General features: G+C 45.4%; 1 protein-coding gene across 1 annotated transcript; it reads right to left on the bottom strand.

Moving 5' to 3' along the window:
* Positions 1-3,919: 3,919 nt before the first annotated feature.
* On the bottom strand, positions 3,920-12,974 carry DUSP7 (dual specificity phosphatase 7). The gene is made up of 3 exons (XM_073352459.1): positions 12,034-12,974; positions 8,484-8,912; positions 3,920-5,908 (listed from the first exon to the last, which is right to left on the bottom strand). Exons 1-3 carry the CDS (start codon positions 12,446-12,448, stop codon positions 5,601-5,603), a joined length of 1,152 nt encoding a protein of 383 aa, XP_073208560.1. The 5' UTR covers positions 12,449-12,974; the 3' UTR covers positions 3,920-5,600.
* Between the last annotated feature and the right edge of the window lie 14,927 nt (positions 12,975-27,901).

Here is a 27,901-nt window from a genome sequence, read left to right on the forward strand (position 1 = left end):
TGGAGCTTTCATCACATGACAATCTTTAATTAAAGATTAATCTTTAATTCCTGGAGGGCTGGCAACCCTATCTGGGCTGCTACCTCATCTATCTCAGGCTGGGCTGGGGCTTTCAGAGGGTGGCAGGTTGCCATGGCGAGGGTTGCCCAGCAATGACACAGGTGCTGGAGTAGGGAGCATAGGCACTGTGTACCGTGCACAAGGGCTGTGTGCCGAGGGGAGTCAGAGCTGAGTGTGGGGCAGCTAGCAGGGCATGAAGGCGAAAGGCAATGAGTGATGGGGCATGGATTACTTGATTATTACCTGTTCTGTTCATTCCCTCTGGGGCACCTGGCACTGGCCACTGTCGGAAGACAGGATACGGGGCTAGATGGACCTTTGGTCTGATGCAATAGGGCCATTGTTATGTTCACCTCACCTGTAGCTCTAGCTCCCAGTTCTCTCGAATTCCCGTAAATTTTTCTAGCGCTCTACTGCCCTTCAGCCCCCAAATTTGAGGAGAACCAAAGCAGAGCCATTTGTTTTACAGAGATTTTTTTAAGCCAATGTCCCAGATTTCCAACATTCAAGCCCATTTTTCTTGATGAGGCATTTGACTTAACTTACTGGACTATTACAATCCGTGGGAGAGTGGGGGGTTCGGAGGGGAGATTATGCCCTGGGGATAGGTAAGTAAGAAAGATTTGTGGGGAGCCATTAAAAAAAAAAAGCCAAATCTTAGATTCCCTTCTCTTCCACTGTGACATTGGCTGACAGGTCACTGTCAGCATAAATTCAGAGTTTCCTACTTTTCCTTGGCTGGAAACTGACAGAGGCAGGGATATGAAAAGCAACCCGTTAGTACAGAGATGGCCCTATAGGGCCAGTCTGATGGGCTCCTAGCACTTAAAGATAGGGATGGATGAGATGCAACTTGCAGGTGAAATTTCCCCTTTCAATTCCCATGTGCCTGCTGCATCACAGCTGAGAATATTTGAAGGGGTTTCTCCCCCCAAATCAGGGGGAGAGGGGTCACCTAGCTTTGTTTGTAGAGCAACCCACTTTGTGTAAGAGCAAGGTATGAGTTGCTTGAGGCTAATTATTTATCCAGAAGCCTTCCCTGCTGTATGTAAAACAGCATCTTCTGGCTGCACTGAACTCCACTCATCTGAATTTCACCAGATAGTGGCATTTCTCTCACCCAGCCCTAGCTCCTCTGCTTAGCTACTGAGGGGTCTGGGGGCTCATCCAACACTGGGCACATGTACTTGCTAGGGCAGGAGAAATAGACTCCGTCTCATCAGCCTTTTCTAGTTCTGATTACTACACTTCTCTGTGGCTTTTAGGGCTTTGCTGTGTTTACTGGTTGCTTTCAGTTTTTTTCTCCTCACGGAATTATCTCTAAGACTTCAGAAGTCATATGTCTCTGTGCAAATCCTCTGTAACAAGGAGCAAGAACCCCAGAGCTCCTTAACACGCACAGATGCTTAAGCACATGGCTGGGCTTCCATGTCAGGGCCAGAGAAACTTGGACAAACTTCCTTAAGAGACCGCTGGGAGATACCACTCTCCGGAGGTAGGGATGCTTAGCAGGGGCAAACTCTTTCACAACTTAGGCAAAAGGACCTTCTAATGCAACCTGCTGCTGGTAACATTTGCAACCACCTGAAGCCATGCTAGGGTGTGGGGCATTGTGAGATCAAGCCCTTCAGAACTAACATAGCTTGTTTCACACAGACGTTGCATGAATACAAATTCTTGTAGTTAGAGAGATTAAAAATAGCATCTGCACTGTTCCAGACAGCTACAATCAAGCTACTGTGAAAGCCAGCTCACATGGCTGATGCTAAATGCTATTATTAACCTGAATCCTATCCAACAGTATTGTAGGAAAGAGAAAAATCAGATTGAAGAGAATATAACCACGTTACTACCTGCTGAGCTGTTCTGCACCTTTCCAGCCCACATTTATGCTTTTTCATGGTTTCCAATCTTCCAGATGAACCGCTGTACCATGTAATTAAGGGAGGAAAAATTTAAAGGTCCATCTTTCCCTGTGTACAAGATGGATTTTCATTTGTCGAACCACAAACAAGCCTCTAAATCAATATATGGATTTCTATCATGCAGTAAGCTTTCTGCGATGGGGACACATTAGGGGGAGGTAAGCAACACACAAAGGTTCACTTTTCTTCTGCTTCAGACTTTTGACTATATTAGCCCCACCACCACCACTACATCTGAGGTCCTTTGCAGAATAAAAAGCGACAGTCTTTTGTTCCCCGACACCAGGTACAAAAAGAAAAAACAAAACAAAACAAAAAACACCTCATTTGAGGACTCTGGTCCACAGAAAGGATTAAAAATGAGTAAGTTTGTTATTCACCCACTGGATTGAAACAAAGAATACTGAAAAAATAGAACTTTGCTTTTTTTAAAATTTCTCTCAGCTGGGACAATGGAACTAAACTGCCGAGTTTCACTTCCCAGTTCACATTGGTGCAGCTTGGATTTGCAGTTCTGTGGGGGAATGTTCAACTTTTCAACTAAATAAAAAACACATGAACACTTTGTAGGTGTTAAACCCATTTGAACAACAAAATAATCTTGTTTGGCCTAAATGAATGAGTGGTGATTTGCATTTTGTCTTCATTTGGACTACAGATCAAATAGATAGGATCTTTCTGTTCCTCTTGGTAAACAGATGCTATCAGGCCATTGAGTCAGAGTAAAGACCCGTCTATCACTTCCTTTCTGAAATACAACTACATCTGCATTAGGGCATAGCCCAAGTCACAAATCTGAATCATGCACCAAAGTTTAAACTCTAGAAATGGTTCCATGTCATAGTTCTTGTACCAGGCGGTTAGGTACCAGAGCTAGGGCTCTGCCCTCACAGCTGGGCTGTAACTAGAAGTACATGTGGTGATTTCGAGCTCCCCTCTCCCCCAACTCCTGATTTCACATGACATTCAACATGCCAAACGAAGTAGCAAGGGGACTATCAACCTGATCTGAAAAATGCAGAGCATCTACAATTCCAACTGACTTCTTGCTTCAGCATCAGGCCCTAAGTTACCGTTACTTGCCACTGAAATGAAAGCGGCCCCTTTACATCCACTATAGAAGTTATTGGCAAGGGCCAGGTGTCCCCCTCAAGCCACATGTGCCTTATGAACAGAGGGCTTTTTTGGGTGGCGGTGCAAGAGGGTCAAAACCAGTATGCGTCTCATGCTGTTCTTTGTTCTCTGGTGTATTCAGTCCTCATTCTCCCCACCACCACCCCCACTACTGCAAGATCTCAAAAATTACACTAAAAAAGAAAAGGAGTACTAGTGGCACCTTAGAGACTAACCAATTTATTTGAGCATAAGCTCTCGTGAGCTACAGCTCACTTCATCGGAAGTTACACTGTTCACGAAACCAAACACCATGCTTGAACACAACCCAGAAAGTGCCGTTCACGGTCACAGGAGGACATAAAACGGGCCATAAAAAGGGATAAGAGAACAGCCCGCCCTTATACAGACAGGTTTCGCTGACTAGCCAAGCACTGGACACAGAAACATGATTTTTAAAGAAAAAATAATATTTATTTGCAATATAAACAAAAGTCCCAATATTGGTTCAGTATATATATAGGGTCATTAATTTACCTTCATAACTCAGAAAGCAAAAACCATCCCTCGCTAACAAGCTCTCATTTGGATTAATCAGAGGATGTATCTCTTTCCTTTAAAGAAGACAGATCACTTACAGCACAGGAAGCCTTTATAAGCCAGCTTAGCTGTAATGCAATACAGATGCACTGTCTAAAAATCCCTGAAAAAAAAAAAAAGTTCCTCCATGAGGTAAAATGCAATTAGGATATTTTCAATTTGCTCGCTCACTCTCAGCCATACTTATGTCCATTCTCCCTTCCCTGATGACCCACAATCCCAACATTGTTACAAAACAAAACAAAAAAAACAAACAGAAGACAACCAACCAAAAAAAAAAAAATCATGACGACAGCATCGAACTTTCCTCTATATGGAGGGGTTCTTTTTTTTCTTCTTTTATTTTTTTTTTTTTGAAAAAAAAAATACAAAAACCTGGATAAATTTAGAAAAAAAATCCGTGGCTTTCTCTTTTTTTCTTTTTCATGTTAGTTACATGAGAGTTCCAGTGGATAAGGAGGTGGGGAGAAGGGAAGGACTACATTGCAGCCAATAAAAGAAACCTCCAGATCCATTCTGCCCTCCTCCCAGACGTTAGTACCACTTCTTCAGCGTATGAAACCTTTGCCAAACGTTAGCCAGAAACATGAACAAGTCTTCTTGTTCTAGAAGGCACGGCAAAAAGTTACTCAAAAAAAGGAAACCCATCGAATCTCCATTGAACGCTCTGAAAGTCTTGGAATTTGCCAGTTTTTACAACATTCTGGTCATTATTTCACACATTTCCACTCCCCTTCCATGGTTTGCACATGACTCCGCAGCAGTGTCATGCTGTAGAAACTTTGCTCTGCTCCAGTCTTTTGGAGTACCAGTAGCACTCGATTCCCACCCCTGCACACATAAAAGAATTAAGTGTGCCAGATAAGTGCCAACATCACAAGTACTTTCTTCACTTCAGAAGCTGGAATGATTTCAGGCCAGCTGGATGACACCAACCATCATTCGACTGACGGCAGAGGATGAGGGCTAGCCTCAGACATGCTTCTACCAACTCTGGAGGCTCCACCAGGTTTACCTCTGGCAACAGCAGACAGTGTTTTTTGGTGGTGGGGTAATGGGGGTGGTATTTAAAAAAAAAGCTTGCAGCTTAGTCACCTTGGCTGATTCAGTGCAGAGTTTATGATTGTGAGTGTGGAAGTGGCAGAGAGGCTAAGACCAACTGGCCTTCACAAATAACAAAGCTTCCTACCAGATGCTAGCAAGAACAGCAGCATGTGTCTCTCTCAGGGTGTACCCAGTAATATGCCAGGACGTCTCAAGGCTTCACAAAGTGTGCAAAATGCATTTGGTCAATATAAACATTTGATTAAAAAAAAAAAAAAGAAAGAAAAAAGAAAAGAAAGATCAAACAAGAACAAAATAAAATACTGGTTTTGCAACCTCGTCTGTACAAACAGTCAGGAACTTACATATTTAAAACAAGTTGGAGCCCAAGACTCAGAGGGTAAGATTACCTTTTTTTAAAAAAAAAGGTAAACGTGGGTTTTAAAATAGTCTTGGGCCAACACCCTTTGTTCAAGGTTGCCAAGTGCGTAAGTCTCCTCTACTTTCCACAACAACCTACCACGCAGGTAGCTTTGCGTGTGGTTTGTGTGAGTGTGTGCGGTTCACTAGTCTCAACACATCCAGGAAAGCAGTTATTGCCGGTAACAGCTGCGCTCAGAACGCCACAAGATCCCCCATATTAAATAACCCCTGTAAAGAGACTACTCTTTGATCCACTTTGATTAGCATCAGGATACTAATAAATGGCCTTAGCCTTTTTAAAGCAGCGATCAGACACCTCTACTTGGAGAAACTAGTTCTTTCAAGGCTGCCTGGCAAGATACATACATTTTTAATATTTGAAATGCTCAAGAGAAGCTATTCAAGGCTCGAGTTCCCAACCAAACAACATCCCCTTCATGTGGACTCCAAGGTGTTCAGCTGGAACAGGTTGTGATTGGTGGGGGTGGTGAAGTACAGTTGCTCACTGGGGGAGCGGTTGTCACATGGGCTGTTGAGCCCCAGAGTCCTCTCAAAGTCCAGGAGCTGGCCCATGAAGTTGAAGTTCGGGGAGATATTCGACTTTTTCCTTTTCACGAAGTCATAGGCGTCATTCAGGGACAAGTTCATTTTTTGCATCAAGTAGGCAACGGTTACTGTTACAGACCTGCTGATGCCGGCGAGGCAGTGAACCAGGATACCACATTTCTTGGTACGGGCCTCATCTGAAACAAAGAGGGGGAAAAACAAGGATACATTTAGACTTCTGTAGTAAAAATGCATGTCCTGGAGCAGGGCTAGATAGCAGCTTCACGCCTATAGAACCAGGTCATTGCCAGCAATGGACCCACTGCTCCAGCCGTTCAGAGTGACACTTTGTAATTTAACTCCACATATTTTTCTCCTCAAAAATCAGGCACCCTGACAATATACCCCAGTGATGCACTCAGTCATACTTAGCACTTCAGCTTCCCGGTGCTTAACAAAGACTAATTAATTAAAGCTTACAACACCCCTGTGAGGTTAGTAGGATTGCTTTCGGTTTCATAAAGGGAAGAAACTAGTGCGGTTAAGTCACTTGCCCAAGGCCAGAGAGAGTTGAAATTCCAACTCCAGAGTTCCTGGCACCCAGACCTGCTCCACACCCCTCTCACAATTCATATTAATCAATCAGTGCTAAGATGGGGTTGTGAAGTCGAACCCGTCATGTGACCAGAAATGAGACACACAAAAATCAGCAAAACTGAGGGGGTTTTTTGTGTGTTTTGTTTTTTAAAGACATTTATTTTCGGACTACTGTACAGTGGAAATGGATTCAAGTGAACTTTAAAATAGAGGAACTTAATTACTGTGATCTTGTTCTTTAGGCGTGGGGATTGGGAAAACAGACTTCCCTATAGCAAGATTTGTGCTATAGTGAATCTATCAGGACATACGGTGGCAGAGGGAAAAGGAAAGATAGCTTGCAGTAAAACTGCCATTTCTCTTAGCAACTGCTGCCACTGCTTGAAGAACACAGATGTACTGTCTCTTTCTCAGAGCCTGAACAGCGTGAACTGACATCATAGCGTGAACTGACATCATAGCGTTGAGAGAGAGAGGAATGCCGCTAAGAACATGGCATACGTTAAAATATACTGCAAAGTTTACTTCTGGGCAGAACAATGTTTCAAACAAGTCATTTGCCATAGAGCGTGGCTGTGAAGAATAAGGTACCATGAGAAAGGAAACCTCCAGTCCCGCTCTAGTCAAAGCCAGAGCTTTTAAAAAATATATATAAATAAAAAGTACTCCAACACTACAGACTCAGGGATGGGCGGAGAGTAGGATACAAAAATTAAAAATAAGCCTCAGGTTTGACTTCCTAGTCCCCATTACTGTGTGAGAAACTCCAAGAGAAAGGACACCAACTCTTCAGATTGCATTGCTGCTCCTGCAATTTCAGAATTTCGCTGAAGTGTGTGTGTCTTTTGTCTGAGCAAAGCCCCATTTCTAAGTTTTGGATTTATAGTAAGCAAGTGAGATAATCCTCCATTTCCTGTCATTAAAGACAAAGCACAAGAGGTTGGTGTTCACAGAAACATGGGTTGACTATAGCACAAACAACCCAAATGCCACAGCTCATCAGGAACCTGATGCATCCACCAGGAAGGTGAAACAGCATCCCTGCACCTTGCTAAACCCTTGGGCTTTGGACCAGAACAGTGCTATGGGGGGAGCAATGGCAACTGGTTCCTCCAACATAGCTGCAAAGCACCCAAGGTCCTAATACTGTATTGTTCCATTTAAGGCCTCACAGTAGAAGCACCTAGGCCCCTTACACAGCCTATGGTATGAAGGCAAGGGGATCATTTCATTTCCTAGAGATATCAAAGCTTTCTAATGGTTCAATTGAGGACAGCTGCTTGTGCCATTCAATCCTAATAAAAATCTGGTGTTAGTAGGCCAATGACTACCATCCTTGAACAGCTGACATGCACACTGGAAGCATGCATTTTATTCAGCCTGACAGTCATCTACCACAGAACAAAAAGCATTTCTGGATGTTAAAGCTAACCTGGGAAGGGATCTGTCCTGCAAGGACCTTTAGTAAAAGTGTCTTAGGGCTTGTTTACACAGGGAAATTTACCAGCATAACTATATCAGTATGATTGTATTGCTATTATTGTACCACTAGAACTCCGTGTTACACTGGAATAGGAGCAGCTACATTGGCAGTTACACCAGTAGAAGTAGAACGGTATAATTACACCCATACATTTCCCTATGTAGACAAGTCCTCTGATTTTACCTCTAAGGATTAAGAATCTCCCTACAGGTATGGGGAACAGGCAACTGTAGACATCAGTCAAACCACAACATTTCTTGTCAGTCCACATTTCCCAAAACAAGAAGGTACCCTACTCCTGATTCTCCACCGCCTTGTATAGTAATTTTATACGGATGTGAATACCTATGTGAGGTGGGAGGCAGTGGACAATCAGGCCCCATAGCTGAGGTTGTTAAAAGTAATCAATTGTGGGGAACCCAACTTCAGATGCCTTAAAGGGAGACGGGCTTGGTCAGCACCAGTACTCTGAAGATGAGGCACTTCAAAAAGTACCTCAGATTGGACACTGAAAAGCAGTTGATTTTGGGTGGCTTGATCTTGGCACGTGACCAACATCTGATCTGAGAAGTGTACAACTTTTACATCCACATACAGACAAGTGGCGACTGCTATGGCACCGTAGCTCACTGCAATCTCAAGTTGTGATTGCTAAAGGCATGTTCTGCCAACAGCGGAATTCCAACACCTACCAATGAAAGCGATGGCCTCAGGAAAGAACTGAGAGAGATTCTGGCTCCAGTGATCCGAGATGGGAATCTGTTTGTATTTAAACTCTCCGTTGTGCTCGAACATGTTTGGCAGGTTGGGAGTCACATTTAAGATGTACTTGATGCCGTATTTGCCCAAGACATCTAGGTTGGTAGAATCTTTGGCACAACCCAGATACAGGTAGGGTAGGATCTGGACAGGGAAGGCAGGCTGGTTGTTAGGGATTGGGCTCCCATCCGACTCTGTGGCACTGCTTGGCTCCCTGTCAGACTCGCCGTCAGAGCAATCAGAGCTGATCCTTAGTCCTCCAAGGCCAAGGACAGATGCAGGAGGAGAATTGCTGGGTGAGGAGCTGTCAAGGTTGGTCTCACAATGCTCAGAATATTCGGTCTGAAATTTGTTAAAGCCACCTGGGGGAAAAAAGGCAAGTTACTATTTAAAACAAGAGATTCTTGCATCCGTTAGTGGGTTAAATTTGGTAAAACACAATTTACTTTGGTCTTTGTTTCTCCCTAGCAAAAAGGGAGTGTAAATTCAGATCCCTGAAATGTAGATTATAGGCCCGATAGTGCTACCCTTACTCCTGTAGAGTAGCACTTTACTCAGCAAACAGTCCCACTGAAGTAAACGGAACTACTGATGTAGTATGGTACAGGAGTATGGGTAGCAGAATTACTAAGTAGGGGCTCAATCCACTTCCCATTTAAAAATCAGTTGCAAGAGACTCATTGAACCTGAGCTGGCTTTCACCAGAGTCAAATTTTAGTAAATTTTGGTAAATTTTAGTTTCCTAATAATTTAATACCTTGAGGTTCGTGGAGATGTAAACCTAAGTCTTTTTCCATTTGAGATGGCTCAGACAAGAGCTATTGTGCTATTTAACGTGTAAGGAAGCCACAAAAAACAGTCAAACCATTCAAACCCCATCTACAAAAGATTTCACTTTAAAAACAGTTAAAATGACATGGGTTTTGCATGGTAGATTGATTCCAACCTCTAAGCTGTACGGTACAGACACACTTTGCATTGGATCATTTGTTACAGAATTTTTTAACATAAGAGAATCGTTTTATATAAAAATACAAAGAAGAGACCGAGAGGATCCAAAATGCTGATTTCTCAGCATTTCCTCTTCAGTGTCTCAGCTTAGCAGTCTGAGGAAGGAACGGAAAGTGGGGAGGGGGGAGAAATCTACCTTCTTTTTAATATATATTAAACAGGAGTTTAGCCATCATCATCCAAAGCTGACAAGGTGTCATTAGAAAGCCTCCTGGAAACTTTGTTAGTGGGTTTGGTGGTTGTGAGTGGGTCATTGAGTAGAACAGACAGCTCCAGCCACATCCATTCATGAAAACAGGGCTCTTTCTTCCCCTCCTCCTCTTCCCTCCCCCAATAGAGAAAGACAACATGGAGAAGCCATCTTGGAATTTTAATTGAAAACATTTCCCACCAAAGCCCCAGGAAAAAAGGAGAGCAAGAGAAATCTAACTCCTCCCCTCACCATTAAAGATGGCTTAAAAGTAACTTCAAAGCTGTTTCTTCCTTCTTATGGGAGAGAGCAGTTTAAAAAGCAAATGACAGAGCTAATCAGATAACACTAAAGAGATATGGGGTGGGGGAAGGGATTTCATCAGGAAGGGGAAGAGCATATCCACAATCAGATCAAAAGCTATGACTGAAACATATCGGCAGGCAGGTCCCTTTATTTCACTTACGAACAGACCTAAATGCTAGAAAGAAGGAAATGCTCTGTCCCCAGATAATCCATTCCCCACCCCCGCCATGCACTCCAAAGAGCCTGATCATCTCCTCCCTCCCCCACATATCACTGGGCTCCTGGGGGGGGGGGAAGCGGAGTGTGGTTTTAAATGGTTGAAAGTGACAATTTTGCTTCTGCTTCATTTACCATTTCTGCCTCAACCCTGCCGCCCAGCGACCGCAATGGGGTGTGCTTTGGGAACAGAGGGTGTCTAACTAGGCCAGTGTTCGGGGGGTGCCTTTTGAGACAGTTAGAGGAGGAAAGAAAATAATTAACAAAGTGGAATATAAATCAAGATCTTAAGTATGGAGCTACGAGGAGTTGAGCGTTTTCTTCAGAGACTAAAAGCAAGGCACCCTCCCACTTCTATAGAGTGAATCCCGGGGAGGAAACCTAGTTGCTCTGAGCTATCCCTGGGTGTACATCAATGGAGTGTGTGTCTCAGAGGCTAAAGGGGAAGGTATCAGTACAAGAAACATCCCCTCTTCCACAGAGGTTACTGGATCTAGGAATTTCAAGATGGAGAGGGGGAACCAAGAGCAGTTTTGATGGAAAATGAAGCTCTGACCACTCAAACTTTGCTTTTTTTAAAAAAAAATTAAGCTTTAGTCTACGGGGAAGATAGTCAGATCTTCTTCTGGGTAAATGTCAAGAAAGGGACCCTGCCACTCCAGAATGCCGGAGGCAGGCCTTTAAAAATACTCTGGGAGCAAACCGTCTGTCCCCAAATGGTTTCTACAGCCAGTCAGAGGCACACATGAGAGCGGGGGTTATTAGTACACAAGGGATTGTTTTCATGCCAATGGGGTATCCCGCCTCCACTCTTCTCTGCTGGATAATAAAGTTCTGCTTTACTGTGGGGAGTTTTGGGGGCTGCTCTAATTACTGCAGGTCAGTTTAGGACATAGGAGACTGCGCATGATCTGTGCCAATCTGAATTTTCCTTTGAGAGAGAAAAGAAGACGAAAGATGCATCTATCTCCCTCCAGTAGGAATCAGATGTGGACTAAAGAAACGGATGAGGGGCAAATCCTTAAGGGTGGGGAAGGGAAAGGAATCTGCTAGGTTGTTACTTTCACCCTGCCCTGCTCTCTGGAGGGAGAGAGGGGAATCCCCCTGTTCTCTTTTAGCCTCTGGATTGGAAAAGGGGAGGGGGTCAATTCGCTTCCCAGACGAGTTGCAAAGGAGGTGGTGATAGCGGTTCCCCCCTCCCAAGACACAAATGCAAAATTCGGGGCGATCTGGCCAAACTCTCCACTCCCTCAGCACACGGAACCATTTTGTAAAAAGATTAACAAGGGAGAAAATAATCCAGGCAAAAGAAAGTGTGTGTGTGTCTTTCGCTCCAAGTCTGAAATCACATCCTAGCTCGGCTTCCCCCTCCACACACAGGAGATTAAAAAGAGATAATCCTTGTGTGTGTGTGTGGGGGGGTCTATTATCCCCCCAAAAGTCTCGATTTCTCCTCAGAGAAGAGTCAGAGCCAATCGAGGGCATATGGGGGAGGGGAAACAAGGAGGAGGAAAAAAGCCCTAAAATAGGAAATCCGTCCTGGGGGATAAACTGCAAAGCACGGGGCGGGGGGGCTGGACAGAGTTTGCGGGGCCGCCAAAGGAAACACATCTGTGATCACATGGGTGGGGGGGAGAAGCTCTGAGGTCCGAGGAGAGAGGCAGATTGGGGACTGGCGAGTTTAGGGAGGGCGATCTGCGAGCCCCTTTTCGGGGAGGGAGGGAGGCTGGGATAGGGACCGATCCGCCCCCGCCCCTTACCTTTCAGGTAATACGCCTTGCACCCATCGTCCCGCAGCTTCTGCAGCAGCAGCCCCAGGACAGAGCTGGGGGCGCCGTTGTCCTGCTGCCACTCGGCCGTGGCCTCGTCATAGAGCAGCACGGTGTCCGCCTTGCAGCGCTTGGCGAAGCGCTCCTTGTCCTCGTGGTTGGGGATGATGGAGCGGATGGGCAGGTTGCCCTTCTTGAGGCGGCGCAGCATGAGGCCCGGGATGGCCAGGTTGATGGCCGTCTCGATGTGCGAGGACTCGAAGAGCTCGTGGGGGCGGCAGTCGAGCAGCAGCAGCGAGCTGCCCCCGCCGGACTCCAGCTCCTCCTGCAGCCACTCCACGCTCTTCCACGGCACCGCCGCCGCCATGGGAGCCCGGGGGGAGCTGCCCCACAGGTGATTTTTCATGAGGCTCGGAGGACAGGGGGCGCCCCCCGGGTCCGAGGAAGGGAGCCCACGGGCCGCCGCTGCCGCAAGGGAAAGGCCCCCTTCCCTCCCCCGGTCCACTCCCAGTGCACCACCGAGCCGCAGGCAGCGGGCGCCAGAGGGGCAGGCAGGGGAGGCGAGAGCGATCCCAGGGCTGCCAGACCCGCTCTCCTCCCTCCGGGGGAGCCTGCTGAAGCAGAGATGCCGCCTTCCCCTTGCAGAAGCGGCGAGAGGGGGATCGCCCGGCGCCTGCCCCCGCCCCGGGGAGGTGGACGCTCGCTGCGGATTGCGGGGCTGCCCTCGCCCTCTGGCAGCGTGGCCGCTACCGCTCCAGCCTGAAAGACGCTACCGCCGCGGTCGATTCGCTTCCTACCCTCGCGGGCTGGCTCTGCCGCCTGACAGCCTCAATTAAAAAGGGGCTTCGCCATCGGAGCGGCGTGTCATGCTCCGGGAGGCGGGACCGGGGAGGGAGAGCGCAGCCGAGAGGCCAGCCTTAAAGGGGACGCGGGGCTCTCCCACCCTTCCAGGCGCACCTCTACCCATGGACCCAGCTGCCACCGCCTGGGAAATCGATGGCAAGTGCAGCCTGCCCCCAACCTGAAGGGCCGGGTCCCCCCGCTTTCTGGAAAACACCCTCCTCCTCTCCCCTTACCACCATGGCTACCACATGGTTTTAAAACAATCTTAAAGGAAGGAGAGCTGAGAGAGCAGAGCGAACCCACTGGCTATGTTAGGTGAGGCATTTCCACACAGCTGCACAATATTTCTGTGCCTGAGCCGAGAGCAGCTCGTTGCCTGCCTTCACTTCAGTGAGAACAAACCAGTACGTGTCACAGGCTGGAGACACGAGCTTATTCCACCCGGTTTCTCCCGTTGTTTATCAATGGGGAAGGTGCTGGGGTAAGGGCACCACTCGACCCTGGAATAAAACAGCGACAGCCCAGTAGATCAGCCGTCGGGCAAATAGTGGATCTTAATAGGAGGTTTTCATCCTTAAATAGGTACGGAAAAATAAACTGGCTTCTTTTACAAAGGACAGGAGGAATGAATGGGCACCTCCTTCAGTTACTTTGGGTGACTTGAGTCTCTCTCTCAAAGACAGAATAGTGCAATCAGAAATAATTAACTAAATATTAGATTGCTGCACATCATCGGTTGTTGTGCAGGCTCTTGTGACCATAATCTGGATGTTTTCACTCTCTCTACCGTAATAATCAGCGTCTGTCATGATCCTCGCACATCACTGCACCTTTCTCATTCCCTTGCGCACTCTCTAAACTGCTTGGAGCTAGGGCTGTTCCCAAACCCAGTCTCCCTTGTTCTCTAAAAACCATCACAGAGTTTGTGCTGCTCCAAACCTCTCCTGAGCTAACAAGACACAAGCAGGGGTAGCATACAGCACACACAAGGGACACTCTGTAATATGACAGAGGGGAGTGAAGCAATCCCTATTTCGCGTCAGGATAGAGCAGGACTGATTTCCCTCTGGAAATTAGGTTTACACCAGTCTGAATTCAGTGGAGTCACTCCTGATTAGCACCAGCGAGTGGAAAATCGGGTCCAGCCCCCTGCGATTGCGGGCTGGTGTAGTCCAGGCTGGGCGGTATGTGAGCCTGGGCGTTCCAAAGTATATGCTCTCTGTGTTACAATCTGCACAACTCAACAAGGGGCTGGCTGCCACTGGCCGGTTCAGCTCACACTGGCAGAATGGAAGCATTGCAACGTCCTCAAGGGGTTCGAAGCAGGAACCTCCTCGTGCATTATTGGTACCTGGATACAAAGATTGAACCCACAGTTCAACTCCACAAACAAACTGCTCCAACAGCGCTGAGACCACTCGGCAACACGTCCCGGGGCTCCTAGCTGGCCCTTTAAACAGCTTTACTGATTGACTGGCCCGCTGCTCCACTCGACTTTTCCGTTGGGGGGAGGGGGGAGTCTCCCTCCTCCCCCTCCCTTCCCGTTCGTTCGCGGCGCCAATGAGACGTTCCAGTGGGCGGCGATGGAACGCGAGAGGTCCTATCCGGGGGAAGAGGGGCGGGGTGTTTGGAACCTGGTGTCTCAAGTTGCCCATTGCAAAGCGCGGGAAGGGGGCGGGCTCAGAGGAGGTGAATGGAGCCGCAGGTAGAGTGGTAACTGAATGTCGGGAGAGGCAGGCTCAGGAGCAAGGGCTGTCACGCAATTGATCAAAGCCGCAGCGGCGTTACTTACAAAGGGGCTTGTCATTTTTCTCCATTGTGAGCCTTGGTGCTCAGGGTTTAATACCCGTCCTGCTCAGGTTGATCATCCAGCACACACCCGTGGGAGCATTAGGACACGGGTGCTAGCGAGGCTGCTGCAGAGACCCAGGCACTGCAGCTAAGCTGGGCACATTCACTGAGCTGAGAACACTCAAGCAAACACGATTTCTCCTTATTACATTGTAAAAAGAAAAGGAGGACTTGTGGCACCTTAGAGACTAACCAATTTATTTGAGCATGAGCTTTCGTGAGCTACAGCTCACTTCATCGGATGCATACCGTGGAAACTGCAGCAGACTTTATATACACACAGAGAATATGAAACAATACCTCCTCCCACCCCACTGTCCTGCTGGTAATGGGCTATCACCAGCAGGAGAGTGAATTTGTGTGGGGGGGTGGAGGGCAAGAAAACCTGGATTTGTGCTGGAAATGGCCCAACCTGATGATCACTTTAGATAAGCTATTACCAGCAGGACAGTGGGGTGGGAGGAGGTATTGGTTCATATTCTCTGTGTGTATATAAAGTCTGCTGCAGTTTCCACAGTATGCATCCGATGAAGTGAGCTGTAGCTCACGAAAGCTCATGCTCAAATAAATTGGTTAGTCTCTAAGGTGCCACAAGTACTCCTTTTCTTTTTGCGAATACAGACTAACACGGCTGTTACTCTGAAACCTGTTAATACATTGTGTTAAGCAGACTCAATGCTGCCCAAGCCACAAGAGTAAAGACAGATCCAGTCCCAAACAGCTTGAAATCTCCCCCCTCCTCCTTTTTTTTTAAATAGTCCTCTCCTGATCTCTTGTGCTCAGGCTAGTTTTTACAAATTAACTGGTAAATTATTAAAATGAACAATAACGATTCAGCTGAATCTCTAAAGTAATTCTGTTTTTAGGTGCAAAGAGACTCAGTTGTCTAATTTAAAAAAAACAGCATGAAGTGTAGTTACAAACTAAAACGTAACCCAGACTCATCTGAACTTCTAAATTCCCATTTATTTTCAGGTTACATTTTTTAAAAGAACATGTTTATATGTGAATCCCTGTACATTTTTAGATTAGAAGGGTGTCTTGCTTTTCAACATGCACAAACATAAAAATGAGCCTTGCATACTGAAATATTGAACTTTCAAAATATAAAAATAATTGGAAGAATTATCCTGTTTTGTGTCAGTTTTTTTAATGGATGACTGCTCTGTTCCCTGCAGCTTTCAGTGTTTGGTATAAAGTCTTCTGGTTACAGATCAGACATTACAAGTCTCTCCTTTTCAACATGTAGGAGTATTTTAAAAAACAGATTGTTCTGTTTTCATACAGACCAGTTCTTCTCTCATAGTCAATTTCCAAACTTCTATTAACTTCAATGAGAGTAGGACAGACCCTCTAAACCTTGGATGGACATAATCTCTGTTGTCAGGAGCCTAATACTCTACATTTTTCTATCAAATAATGTGAAAGATTAATCAGAGTCTCTGCAGGCAGACCCTTGTGCTCAGGCAGAATCCCATCTAAATCAGGAGGGTCATCTATGCAGAGGAGAGTGCAGGATCAGGGCTGTATATGCAGGTTTGGAAGGATTAGATTTTTAGTCAATAAATGCTGATTTCACTGTATTTACACAAGAGGACAAAAATATTCCCCTTTGCTCATAATTGAGATCGGCAAAGTAAGAAAAAGGCAACTTGAGAATGTACTAAAGTTTGATTTAAGGATGTACTAAAGTTTGATTTACTTTGTATGTTTTGATGTGTGATGTTGCCAATTTTTGTTTTAATGGTTATAAAGCTTTAATTTTTTGACTCTCAATGTCTACTGACAATAAATAAATGTCTGAACCATCCCCCAACTGTGAACATTTTAAATTGATCATTTTTTCTCAGCTTTTTAAGAAATTTTTTTTATCAAATTTAAAAAAAAACCATCAAGTTCTGACAAGCCTACATATCATAGAAAAATAACTGTAGTTTTAAAACTCTGGGCCTCATTCTTTATAAATGCTTAGATTTTAAAAGCTACTCAACTCATTTGTTTTAAATTACATTTTAAAAATACACTTTTTATTCAGACTGGCAACAAACATCATGTTGTCTTTGAAAAGGTCTTGAAAGCTCCACATCAGGATTTCCCAAAGTCAGGGCTTGTAACTGGAACTTTAGTTTAACCAGTGCCCTTGTGGTACAGTAGTCACTTACATATGCTGAAGATTTACAGTTTTCTGAGGCACCCATTTGTCATTGATACTTTGTTCATGAAATGCATTTGGGTTGCTTTTAAGGAGGATTTTCTTTTCTTTTTGATTTAAATGAAAAAAAACCTATCAAATGCTGTTTCCTCTTAGGCTGATCTTTAAGAGCTTGAGTCTTCATTCTGGTCCTGATTCAGCAAATGCATGATTCACTTTAAGCATGTAAATAGTCCCATTGCAAAACTCATTAAGTGGGAACAAAAGCTATTGTTTTCAGCAGTAGCGGTGCCAGCCCTTTGGGGGCCCTAAGCAGCAATATCCCCCACCCCCCCATAATAAAACAGGCAAATTCTTATGAAAATAAGTGAATAGGGGGGCCCCCTTTTGCTGCTTGGAGCCCTAAGCAATTGCTTAATCCTCTTATATGCAGCGCCAGCTCCGGGCATCAGTGAGTTAAAGGCCTAAGAAACAGGAACAAAATATGGTAGTCTACTTCCTCTTGCCCTGTGTATTTTTACTGTTGGCTATTGTGGGAAACGATTATGATTCAGTAAGGAGCGTTGCTGTAAGAAGTTACAAATATTGGTGTTACAGAACAGGATGTTTCAGTACTTACAAGCCACAGTGAAACTAACTTGTATACTAGCTGACCTCTGAGTCCATGCGATTCATAAATGAAACAGCAACGTCATACAAAGAAAGCACATCTGTATCGAAAGCATTTGTAAAGTTAAAAAAAATATATGACATCCAGAAATATCTGGGTGGGCTGAGTGGACCTGATTCTCTATTATCTTGGGCAGTCATTGACAAAGGTGCAAAGCACTATCAAACTCCAACCACTTTGCACTGATGTTAATAACTACACAATGGGCAAGACAGTGGGAGATCTGGTCCATTGACTTTGGCCAAAGCTCACGTCTAGATGTTGCTTGGTATGTTTGGTCCCCTGTCTGTGCATTAGAATGTTGAGAGATATGCCTGAGCCCAGTTCAAATAGGCTTTAGTTGAGTGTATAGTCATAGGTCAGAGTAAGAGGCAAGTGTGGAGGTAATTGAGAAAGCATGCGCTTCCTTTTCTTCATTCTGAGAGCACCATCTTGCTCAGCTTCCTGTCCTGTTGGCAGGCTCACATTGAGTCACGGCCTCTCTCTGCCCAGGACTGCAAGGAGGCAGCTTTATGCAAGTCTGTCTGAATGCTGCCCCCATGAGTCAGTGATTAGAAAATGCAGTAGAAACCAATGTAATCAGCATCAAGATAATAACCTCCTCCAACAGGGTCCTTTTCCACTGAGTGGGGGAGGAAGGGGGTGGGGGGAAATCACTGCTAGTCAGTGCAAATGTTATCAGTTAACAGAGCTTTCTTTGCAAATTTCTATATACTAACACACACACACACACTCTACCATGAATAAGACAAGGTGGAGCAGGCAGTCAGACCTATATTAGCCACGTCTGAATTCCCCATGATCCAGTTGGAGGAAACATGTAGGAATCAGAAATATACCTGATCATGAAAACCTAACTGGAATGAGATCAGAGAGATTGCCAGATATACTGTCATATGTAGCTATTGTATCTGGCCATGATGCCCATGGAGTCAGCTGTTCACGTTTCTTGGCCGTTTTGTGGATGAGGAATTCAGCCAGAGAGAGGGGAGTGGGTTTGGCTATTTGCAGAGACCTAACTCACGATTCCCCTCTCATTCATTTGGCCACTTTAATCTGTACGTGTGTGTATGTTTTTACTGGATAGAATAAGAAACAGAATAATGGCTCATGATTCATTTGTGTTCATCTAGTCATGTGTGTGGTTTAGCTGCCACCATTGTGATGTCTGTACATAGGCTGTTACAGGCTGCTTCCTGACTGTTGGACTATATTCCTAAGAATCCCTCACACTTGAGGACAAGCTGTGTTTTTGCTGGGAGAGAAGAGTATGGCATAATAACTGCGGTATGTATGTATCACTATAGCTGCTGATTGGACTGTTAAAGCGGTCCAAGTGGTTTTAACATGCTAGTGTCTCACTCAGGAGGCTGTCCTGCTTCTGAAAGTTTCTTTTCTTCAGATCTCCTTCTCTCTACTTGGATCCCATATTCATATCTATTTTCATCTTTCCCCATCCACACCAATACCTATGTTCTTGATCTCATCAGTAGCAACACATCACTCCCTTTCCTAGTCTATTTATAATCTTGCCTGCACAGACCACTCTTGGATTATATCTGGACATCTGGCCCCATAGTTTCTCCTTAGAAAATGAGGATGTATTAAAGCTTGCTCAAACACCTTGATTCCACTTGACTTTCAAGCCTGGTTTGCTCTTCAATAGCTATTTTGCCGGCCCTTCCATCCCAATCCCCTCTGTTGATGCTTCCGGTGCTGTTCTCTCAACTCCCTTATTTCCTGCTGTTTATCACCATCTTACTCATCACATTCTGTGCTGCCTCTCACACATCAAGTTATCTTTGGTACGGAGAAACCAGCCTTGATCCTAAAGTGCACAAGCTGGCTGGTGTCTTGAAAAACAAGAGCATGTGTCCCTACTCTATATCCATTAGTACAAAATCTGGAGAGCTGCCAGCAGATATTCTATAGGGTTTACCTCACTAGTTGAAAATTCAGATATCTATTTCCTCACCTGCAGAGTAGCTGATAATCCTTGCTTTCTCTTTCGTGCCATGAATTCTCTTCTTCCTTCCCATGTTCCCAGACTTTATCTCCTTTACCCATCCTTTCCCCTCTAACTTCAGTCTCATGAGGACATACATGTATTTGGCAATTTACAAAGTAAAGGCATCAACTCCACATTATTCAAAACTTTCCCCTCTGTGTTTTAATGTCTCCCTTCATTTGGGTCATTGCGAACAATACTATTAGCTTTATACTGCCATAACTTAAGCTTCTGATGTTTGTCTCTAACATCTTGAGACAAACATCAGAAGCTTAAGTTATAGCAGTATAAGAGCTAATAGTATTGTTCGCAAACGCCTATCCAAAATGCTCTCCTCCCTGTCTCTGCTGTGGTTACTGCTCCCAAATAAAGTTCTGATCACAAGATCAAGCAGAGGAAGTAGTTGAAATCTTAGTAAAGAGGAATGCTGCTGTCTATTGGTATCGAATTAATGCCTGTCGGAAACAACAAGCAAGTGAAGACAATAGGGAAGTGACCCATAGGTAGTAGATGTACTCTCCCGAAGTACCATTATTGAAATCCTGCAGAATCAATGTGTACGTCAGAGATAGCTTATCACTTCAGTGTTTCTGATGACTCTTACAGTAAAGAAGGTTGTAATTAGAGCTGGTCAAAATATTTAGCCTAAAAACATTTCCTCTCTTCCCCACATCAAAAATGGACCTCTCTCATGAAAAGAAGTTATGCACAACATTTGATTTTCAAAATTTTTCAAGTTTTCTTCAGTGAAAGCCAAACATTTTGGGGGTTGATTTTCATTTTTTGTTTGTCCGGTGGCAAAATGAGAAGAGGGAGGGGGAGGGGAAGGGGCAGAGAAAGGGTGAGAAAGTGGGGGCAATGGACTGCAGGTTTGAAAATATTTACCAGAGTTCTGCTCCGGATGGCTCTGGCTGAATTTAAGCTCAGATTGCTATACATAGAATGCATTATTCCTTCCTGACTCCCTCCAGTAACTGGCTGACACTCTGAAGCATTACATATGAGAGATAGTGTTTGGACAGAGCACTGAGTCCAGAGCTCCAGGTTCTATTCCTAGCTCTGCCTTTGATGCCCTATGTGACCTTGAGCAAAATCACAAGCTCCGTGCCTCAGTTTCCCCATCTGTAGAACAGTGATCATAAATCTTACCCACCTTTGCAACACTTTGAAATTTGCAGATTAATGACACTGCACACATTTTTCTATCCAGCTGCATTATTTGACACTGCAGCCTCCTTGCAGCATTGAATTCCTACAAAGTAAAGAACAGTTTCCTGTAATTTGCTATGGATCTACCATATAATTACTTAGCTGAGATTCTGCTGTGGAAGGGCAGTTATTACTGCAAAGGTTGGATGGTTTACATTGTCTTTTACTAACGCATACAAGAGGTTAACTCTCTAGAGAAACATATGCATGGTTTCAATGGTAGAAAGCCTTGCTTTCCACCCCTATACTAATTTGTGACTATTTTTATCGGTATTAATGTTGAGCTAAGGTAAAAATACTCCCTGGAAAATTTAGAATTTACATTTGCCTTTATATCTATTCAGCAGAAAGCTAGCGTTGCAGTCCCTATCCTGATTCATTAGCTTCACCCGCCCCATGGAAATGTCAGATTGCTTTGGCCTGGTGAGCCACCTCTCCTGCAGACGCAGAGCTTGAGGATCTGAAGCGACTAACTCTGAATTTAAAAAAAAATAAATTAAATTAAAAAAAATCAGACCTCTCTCTCTCCCTCTAACAATAGTGCTGACACAATTAATAACATCATAGAACTGCAGTGATCAGGTTCATGAACTATCCCACTATTTTGCACATGGGTCCTCTCTCTCTCAGGATTGATCTACACTGCAAGTGACTATGTGATTTTAGTACCGGTAGCCCATATGAGCTTTAACCTAGCCCACACAGGTAGCAATGCAGTGTAGGTGTGGCAAAATGGGCTAACAAGCAGATTATATACCCAGCTTCTCCTGAGGACTTGTAATCTGGTTGCTAGCCAGTGCTTTGAGACTGATGGAGGAAGAGGGCTATATAAGAGCTTGATATTCACTAAGTAACCACTAGCATAAGCCTTCCTGTATCTCTCCTCTTCTCATTGGTTCTCCGTTTCCATTCACCTCTCCTCTGACAATGTCTCTTTTCTCCTTTGCCTAGATCCTCGAGTGTTCTCACTCTGCAATAACTGATTCTGTTAAGCCTTGTAAAGCATTGTCAGCCAGCCCTGGTAGAGCTCCCCCAGCTGCACACTCAGCCGGCTGCTTTGTTTGGGTCCCACTTCATTGGGCTCATGTGCTCTTAAGCTTCCTTTGGTCTGAGCAGCCTCCAGACTCTTCTCTTGATCTCTTTGGCATCTTTCCTGGGCATGGCCTCTCTATTACCCCTTTGCAGAAACGGGAGCTTATGGCCCAGCTACCCTAGGCCCCCAGGAAAAGTGGAGACCCCCCAGTAGCTTAACCACACCCTTTCCCAGAGCTGCAACCTTGTGGGCTCTCTGGGTTTACAGTTCACCTCTTCAGGGGCACATGATAGCTCAAAGCCAACAGAGGCTTCATAATAGATAGCTCATAGCCAACAGAGGCTACCCAAATCAACACTTGTCGCTTCAGTTAAAATAAGCAATGTACAGATCCAGAAAAAAAATCGTAAACATCGACACGCATTTCGCTGCCTCTGTTTCCTCACTGCTTGACTATTCTCTAGACTTCGATCAGAGTCCTCTCAGAGTCCAAGATCCCCCTTATGGCACATGGCTTCTCCTCTGCAGGTAGTTTCTTTCTTCCTTGTCTGGTCACACAGTTAAACAGGACATCTATGCTACAAAAGCACATCCCTATGTTTCTCTCCTGAGCCCAAGTTTCCTGTGTCTGAGTCCCCCTGCCTTCCCCCTAAATGTCTCAGGAACTATGATTTTTTTTTAAGACCCAGCATTCACACCTGATCTTTGTTCTCCTGACAGGATAGTGAGAAATCCCCAAACCCCAGCCTCCTGCTGAGAGATTGGTGTGATACTCTGTGCCCCAAAGCAACACCCTGGCACCCCCATATTCACCACTGGCATATAAATTATTATATGTTTTGTACACAGTATGCCTTGTGAGGTATCATTCTAAAAGTCTTGATCTGTTGGACATTAATATCCTGTTAAGCTGTATGTGCTGTCATTGTATGTGAAGTTATGAAGTTTTGCTACGTATGTGACACTGAAACATGTTGTGTGGTTGGGAACACCCACAAGCAGCCTTTCAGGTACAACAATAAAAAGGCCAAACAATGTTGATGGCTCATTGAGGAGAATACAAACACTCACAAAGATTGCTCCAGGAACTGTGAACAATGGAAACCTCTCAGGGATAGCACATACCCAGAGGAGGCTGTTGAACTTATAACACAGCAAAAGACCTTTCCAGTGAGTTGGAAGAAGATATAAAAGGGGTGAAGTGACATCATTGATTGGCCTCACACCCCACACAACAGAACACGTGTGGAACAAAGACTGACCTGGGGAAAGTGCTTGTCCCAGGCAGGAAAGAAGAAGGCCCTGCCTGTGTATGAAACATCAGCAGACTGCTTGCACTATCTAACAGGGTAAGACACTGCTTGATTCAAATCTTGTCTAGTGTATAAGACTTAGATTGCAGTTTTGTTTATTTCTTAGGTAATCTTTTATCTGTACATCTGTCACTTATCACTTAAAATCTATCTATTTTATATTTTACCTAAAAATAATGTGGTTTGAGTGAAGTGCTTAAGGAAAATCTCAGCTCAGTTAACAAAGGCTTGTGCATATTCCTCTCCACATTGAGGAAGGGGTGGACTGGGTAATAAACTCATACTGGTCAAGATTTTGACCAGGACAAGACAGGACAGGACAGGACAGGACAGTCCAGCGGTACAAGGCTGGAGAGTAATTGGCTGGAGCCTTTCTATTGTTGGTTCATGCAGTAGCTGGCTAGAGCATTCATGAACGCAGCTGGGCATGGCCCCTGCCTGTGGATGTTTGTGTGAGAGGAAACTTGGAGGGCTTTTGCATCTTGGCACAACATCACAGTGTGAGAGGGAACCGAGACTGACAAGACAGAGGACTCAGTGGTACTCCAGTTCCAGGTTGCACCCTGGGGCAGCCTATCACAGTTGGAAACACTGATTTCTCCTAGAATGTATCCAGCCATCTTAATATTTCACCAGAGGAGGTTGTGTGTAGTCTCCGCCAAAAGCAAAGAACTATCTGATTGTCAGTTATGCAAGAGGTTTGCACGGGAAACAATTCGAAAGCTACTTAACATGTAGGATATTAGGTTTCACTCACAACAGACTTGGAACACATCCCCTGCAGAAGGGAAGTGTGACAGCTGACTCAATCAACATAAGAAGGATGGTCATCAGTGGAGACAGCCTGTGTTTGTGGTGAGGACTAGATGCAGATGGGACGATTCTCAGGGGACCCACAACTGAGAGTCACCTTATTCACACCCTGCCTCCAGCATGAGAGAGTCTTGCTTGTGCCCAGCTGGGTGGCAGCTCCTGGGCTGTGCCAGCCCTTACTGTACCTTGCAGGTTAACAGTAGATGCAGCCCAGTCCCAGAGTCCCTCTGAAACATTCTGCCACTTATCCACTGACCACCCTCAGAAATACCAGGTCTGCTGTCCCCCACAGAACAGTCTGAATTAGCGTATGTTATTCGGCTCCCTTTGCTTAAAAGCACAACACTCTGATGTATTTATAGTGAAAACAAGAATCCATTTGTTCTCAGAGATTCAAGGAATAGCAAGTCAGAATACTGGAAAGAAACTGCTACATACAAAACCAAATTGTAACACACTTTCTAGAGGCTAAACTTAACTAACCAGTTAACCTCCTGTCTTCTCTCACCCAGAATCCTGCAGCATTTTCAACCATTTTTGGCTGAGATCCCATTTTCATTAATGTAAGTGCACTGCCTGTTTACTTCCTAGGTGCAGGAAAGGGAGGGGGTCTTCTTTGCCTTCTACATCTATCCCCCCAAAGTTCATGGTTTGTCCTCAAAGACAGGATAACCACCAGGCTTATTTTTCCTGTGTGCTGTTTCCCTCTTGACTTCACATCTCTTCATTGACTTCATATGCAAAGGGTATCCATTGCATTAGCTTACAATGCTTAATTTACATCCCAACAGAGACACAGGTAAATAAACATCTCTTGTAGGACAGAAAACCTGTTCCTCCCTCTCTGTTTGGGGCTCAAACCTTGACCCAGACCCTACGGACATATTTTCAGCATATACACATAACTCCTTACTTATCTGTACAGACATTTTACAATGATAGTAGTGACTAGAGTGACCCCAGCTTTCATTTCCGACCTCATGTGACATTCTTTGGTGAACCAGAATGTACATACCAGGCTCAGGACACTCCTGTAAGCCCCTTTCCTGTTGCCATTAATGGGTTTTGGGGTCACAGTAGTCTGGAGATTTACAAGACAAATGAACCCCTGGGGAGTTCTCAGAAGAGGGGACCTTCTTGGCTGAGAGGCAATGGCTTGTGACTGGATAAGAGAAGACATGGTCCGTATGGTTACCCATTACAGAGGAGTGACTCTGCCAGCGGGAGTTGTTTCATGAAGTGGGTCCCAACTCTCTGAACTGGACAAGTGCTGCAAGAACTAGCCAGTGGGTGAGAAATAGTAACTAATTACTTTCCTGTCTCATAAGCTAAATGTAGGTTACAGATTACGTTTTGTTTCTTTTAACTGTAACCTTATGTTTCCCAGTCCTCCTACTTGCCTTTATCTGAATCGTTATCTCAAGCTCTGTTAAATACATTTCAGTCTGGTTTTACTACAAGCCTGTCTAAGGTCCCGTCTACACTGCAGACGTGTATCGGTGTAACTACATCACTCACAGGTGTGAAAAATCCACATCCCTGAACAACGTAGTTATACGAACTTAACCCCCCCCCTCCCCCCGGAGACAGCGCTTCTCCCACCAACATAGCTACTGCCTCTCAGGGAGGTGGATTAACTAAGCTCATGGAAGAGCTCTCGCCTGTCTGCTTAGAGCGATGCAGCTGCGCCAATGCAGTGTTTTAGTATAGATGTGCCTTTAGTGACTTGTGCTAAGGAGCGCAATGAACTGAGGTGAAACCAGTGAACTGGGGTGCACTGCTTCCACAGAGGCAGCAAAGCAGTGTACACTGTGGGTGTCCTGAAGATAGGGGACTGGGCACTCAAGTGTAACAAACGTGCCCATTGGCCCCCAGCACTCCCACGTAAATGGGCACCATCAAGGTTTTAATAAGCCTCCGTTGTCCCTGGTCTGGGAGATACATGTGACAGCCCTGACAGCACATGGCTGACTCCACAGCCACTGGGACATTCACTGATACAGCAATTTCATAAGATCAACCAGTATTCATAGGCTGTGCATAGACAGATCCTCCGAACCATCACAAGCATGTTCTCTTTTGTATAAAGAAAATGCTTATCAAACTGTGTTACCTGCTAGTTTTCAAAGCCAGAGGGGAGCATCCTGACAATACAGTCTGACTTCCCACATGGTGTATTAGGCCCAGATCCTCAAAAGGTATTTAGGCACCTAACTCCCAGGGATTGCAATATGAGCCTTAGAACTCCTTCGTCTTTGCATCACAACAATCCAAACCTTGTGGGCTAGATCTCAACTTTCTACCAATTTGGTCCTTACAGCTATGGTGCCAAGATCTGGAGCTCTCACTGCAGGGTGAGCTGTGGAATTTTGCTGCTGAGCAAAGCCCTTCACGCTTCTAAAACTGGTGAGCACATAAAGAAGCCGGCCCAGAGCAGAGAAATCTGGTTCCCTTTCCCAGACAATTGAGGCTGCAACATGTACCAAAACCCCGACAGTCACGGAAGTATGTATGCTTCTTAAATGTTCATCCACAGCTAGCCTGATTGTAGCTCACAGTCCACAGCTGCTGGATTCCACCACCTAAACCCTAACGGGTTAATTTCATGAAAAGCAAAGAAATTAGCAGTAGGCTGCATTTCCCCCGGCTTCCAATATTGCACCTTCTTCCTACTGCCTCTGACTAATGCATTGTGGAGATGAGACCATTGTGCAGCAACAGCATCTTTCTCTCGGAGAATGTGTCATGGCAAGGCCACAGCTGTACCCAGAGAGGAAGAAACTCAGTGGGAAACAGCTGAGCAACAGCTACCGAGTTTGAAATCCTGCCAACGCACCTTGGAGCACAATAAACTGAACACAGGTTGGGTTTTGTAGCACAGCAACTGTCAAGCAAGTATTTCTGTAGAGAGGGTCCAAATCCCAGGAACTGCGAAAGAGGCTGGGGCTGAACCTGGATCCAAAGTTCCTCAGCTCTGCCCCTCGCTGTATCAGGAGCCAGAGCAAACCCTTCCCCACGCTGAACGGTCCTGAGTTTTGGGAGCCTCAGAATCCAGACCAAGGTCTGGCTCTGAACCTTGCAACTTGGGCCGGCTCTACTTGTTCCTTGTGTCTGAGTTTACCCCTGGGGCATTCCCTAAGGGCCAGATCCAAGTTCTACTGCCGGCAGCGGAAGCTTTGTCATTGCTTTCAAAGGGCCTGGGATTGGGCCCTCACCCATGGTATGGAGGAGTCTGAGAAAATAGTCTTCGCAATGGTTTTTTCTCCTGTTCTTCATTGCTTTATGGGGAGAGAACTGAGATCCCCATTTTATTTCTCTCCTTCAACCCCAACGAAGAGCACCCGCACAGTGAACCAGAGAGGGCGGGGCCTGTGTCAGAGCTCCCTGATGTTGGGGGTGAGCTCTCTCTTCAGGGCGTGAGGCTGCAAGAGGGGGCAGAGGATGGCTCTAGAGCTACTCACAGACTCCCTCCCCATGGGAACAGAAGGCACAGCCACGGCAGGCTTGAAAGAACCCGAGCGCAAATACAGCATGTTGCTCTGCCACTAAACGGCAGCTCTGCCGGTCAAGAAAACACCTACATTTTCCACTAAAAAGCAGACCGAATTGGGTTGTTTAGTCAAAAAACAGTTTATATGGAACATGTTTGACCAGTCCTGCCCCCAAGGACATCACCGGGAGCTTTGGCTGAGTGAAGGCTGCAGGATTGGGCCCAAAGCACCTGGCTTCTGAAATACAAGAGAGAATCCTGAGAGCAAGACAGCTGCCCAGCCAGCTCTCCCTAGCAGCTGGCTGCTCTGCAGATGAGCAGTTCTCAGCACAACTCTGGCTCCAGACTAATTCAACTTGGGAGCAGGCTGGGCAAACGGTTACACCCGCTCTCTTCTTTTACCCATCACAGACCTCCAACCAATAGCGAGACAGCAGGTCACCCAGTCTTTACTGTAGCCAGTGTGCAGAAACACTA

Source organism: Lepidochelys kempii, chromosome 7 (assembly GCF_965140265.1).
Source record: "Lepidochelys kempii isolate rLepKem1 chromosome 7, rLepKem1.hap2, whole genome shotgun sequence".
Classification (NCBI taxonomy): domain Eukaryota; kingdom Metazoa; phylum Chordata; order Testudines; family Cheloniidae; genus Lepidochelys; species Lepidochelys kempii.

What these genes read in the sequence shown, in the direction of transcription:
- DUSP7 (XM_073352459.1), bottom strand. Translation starts at nt 12,448, where the DNA reads ATGAAAAATCACCTGTGGGGCAGCTCCCCCCGGGCTCCCATGGCGGCG. An exon ending in CAAGGCGTATTACCTGAAAG is followed by an intron (nt 8,913 to 12,033) that starts GTAAGGGGCGGG and finishes TTTTTCCCCCAG; the next exon opens with GTGGCTTTAACAAATTTCAG. An exon ending in TGAGGCCATCGCTTTCATTG is followed by an intron (nt 5,909 to 8,483) that starts GTAGGTGTTGGA and finishes TCTTTGTTTCAG; the next exon opens with ATGAGGCCCGTACCAAGAAA.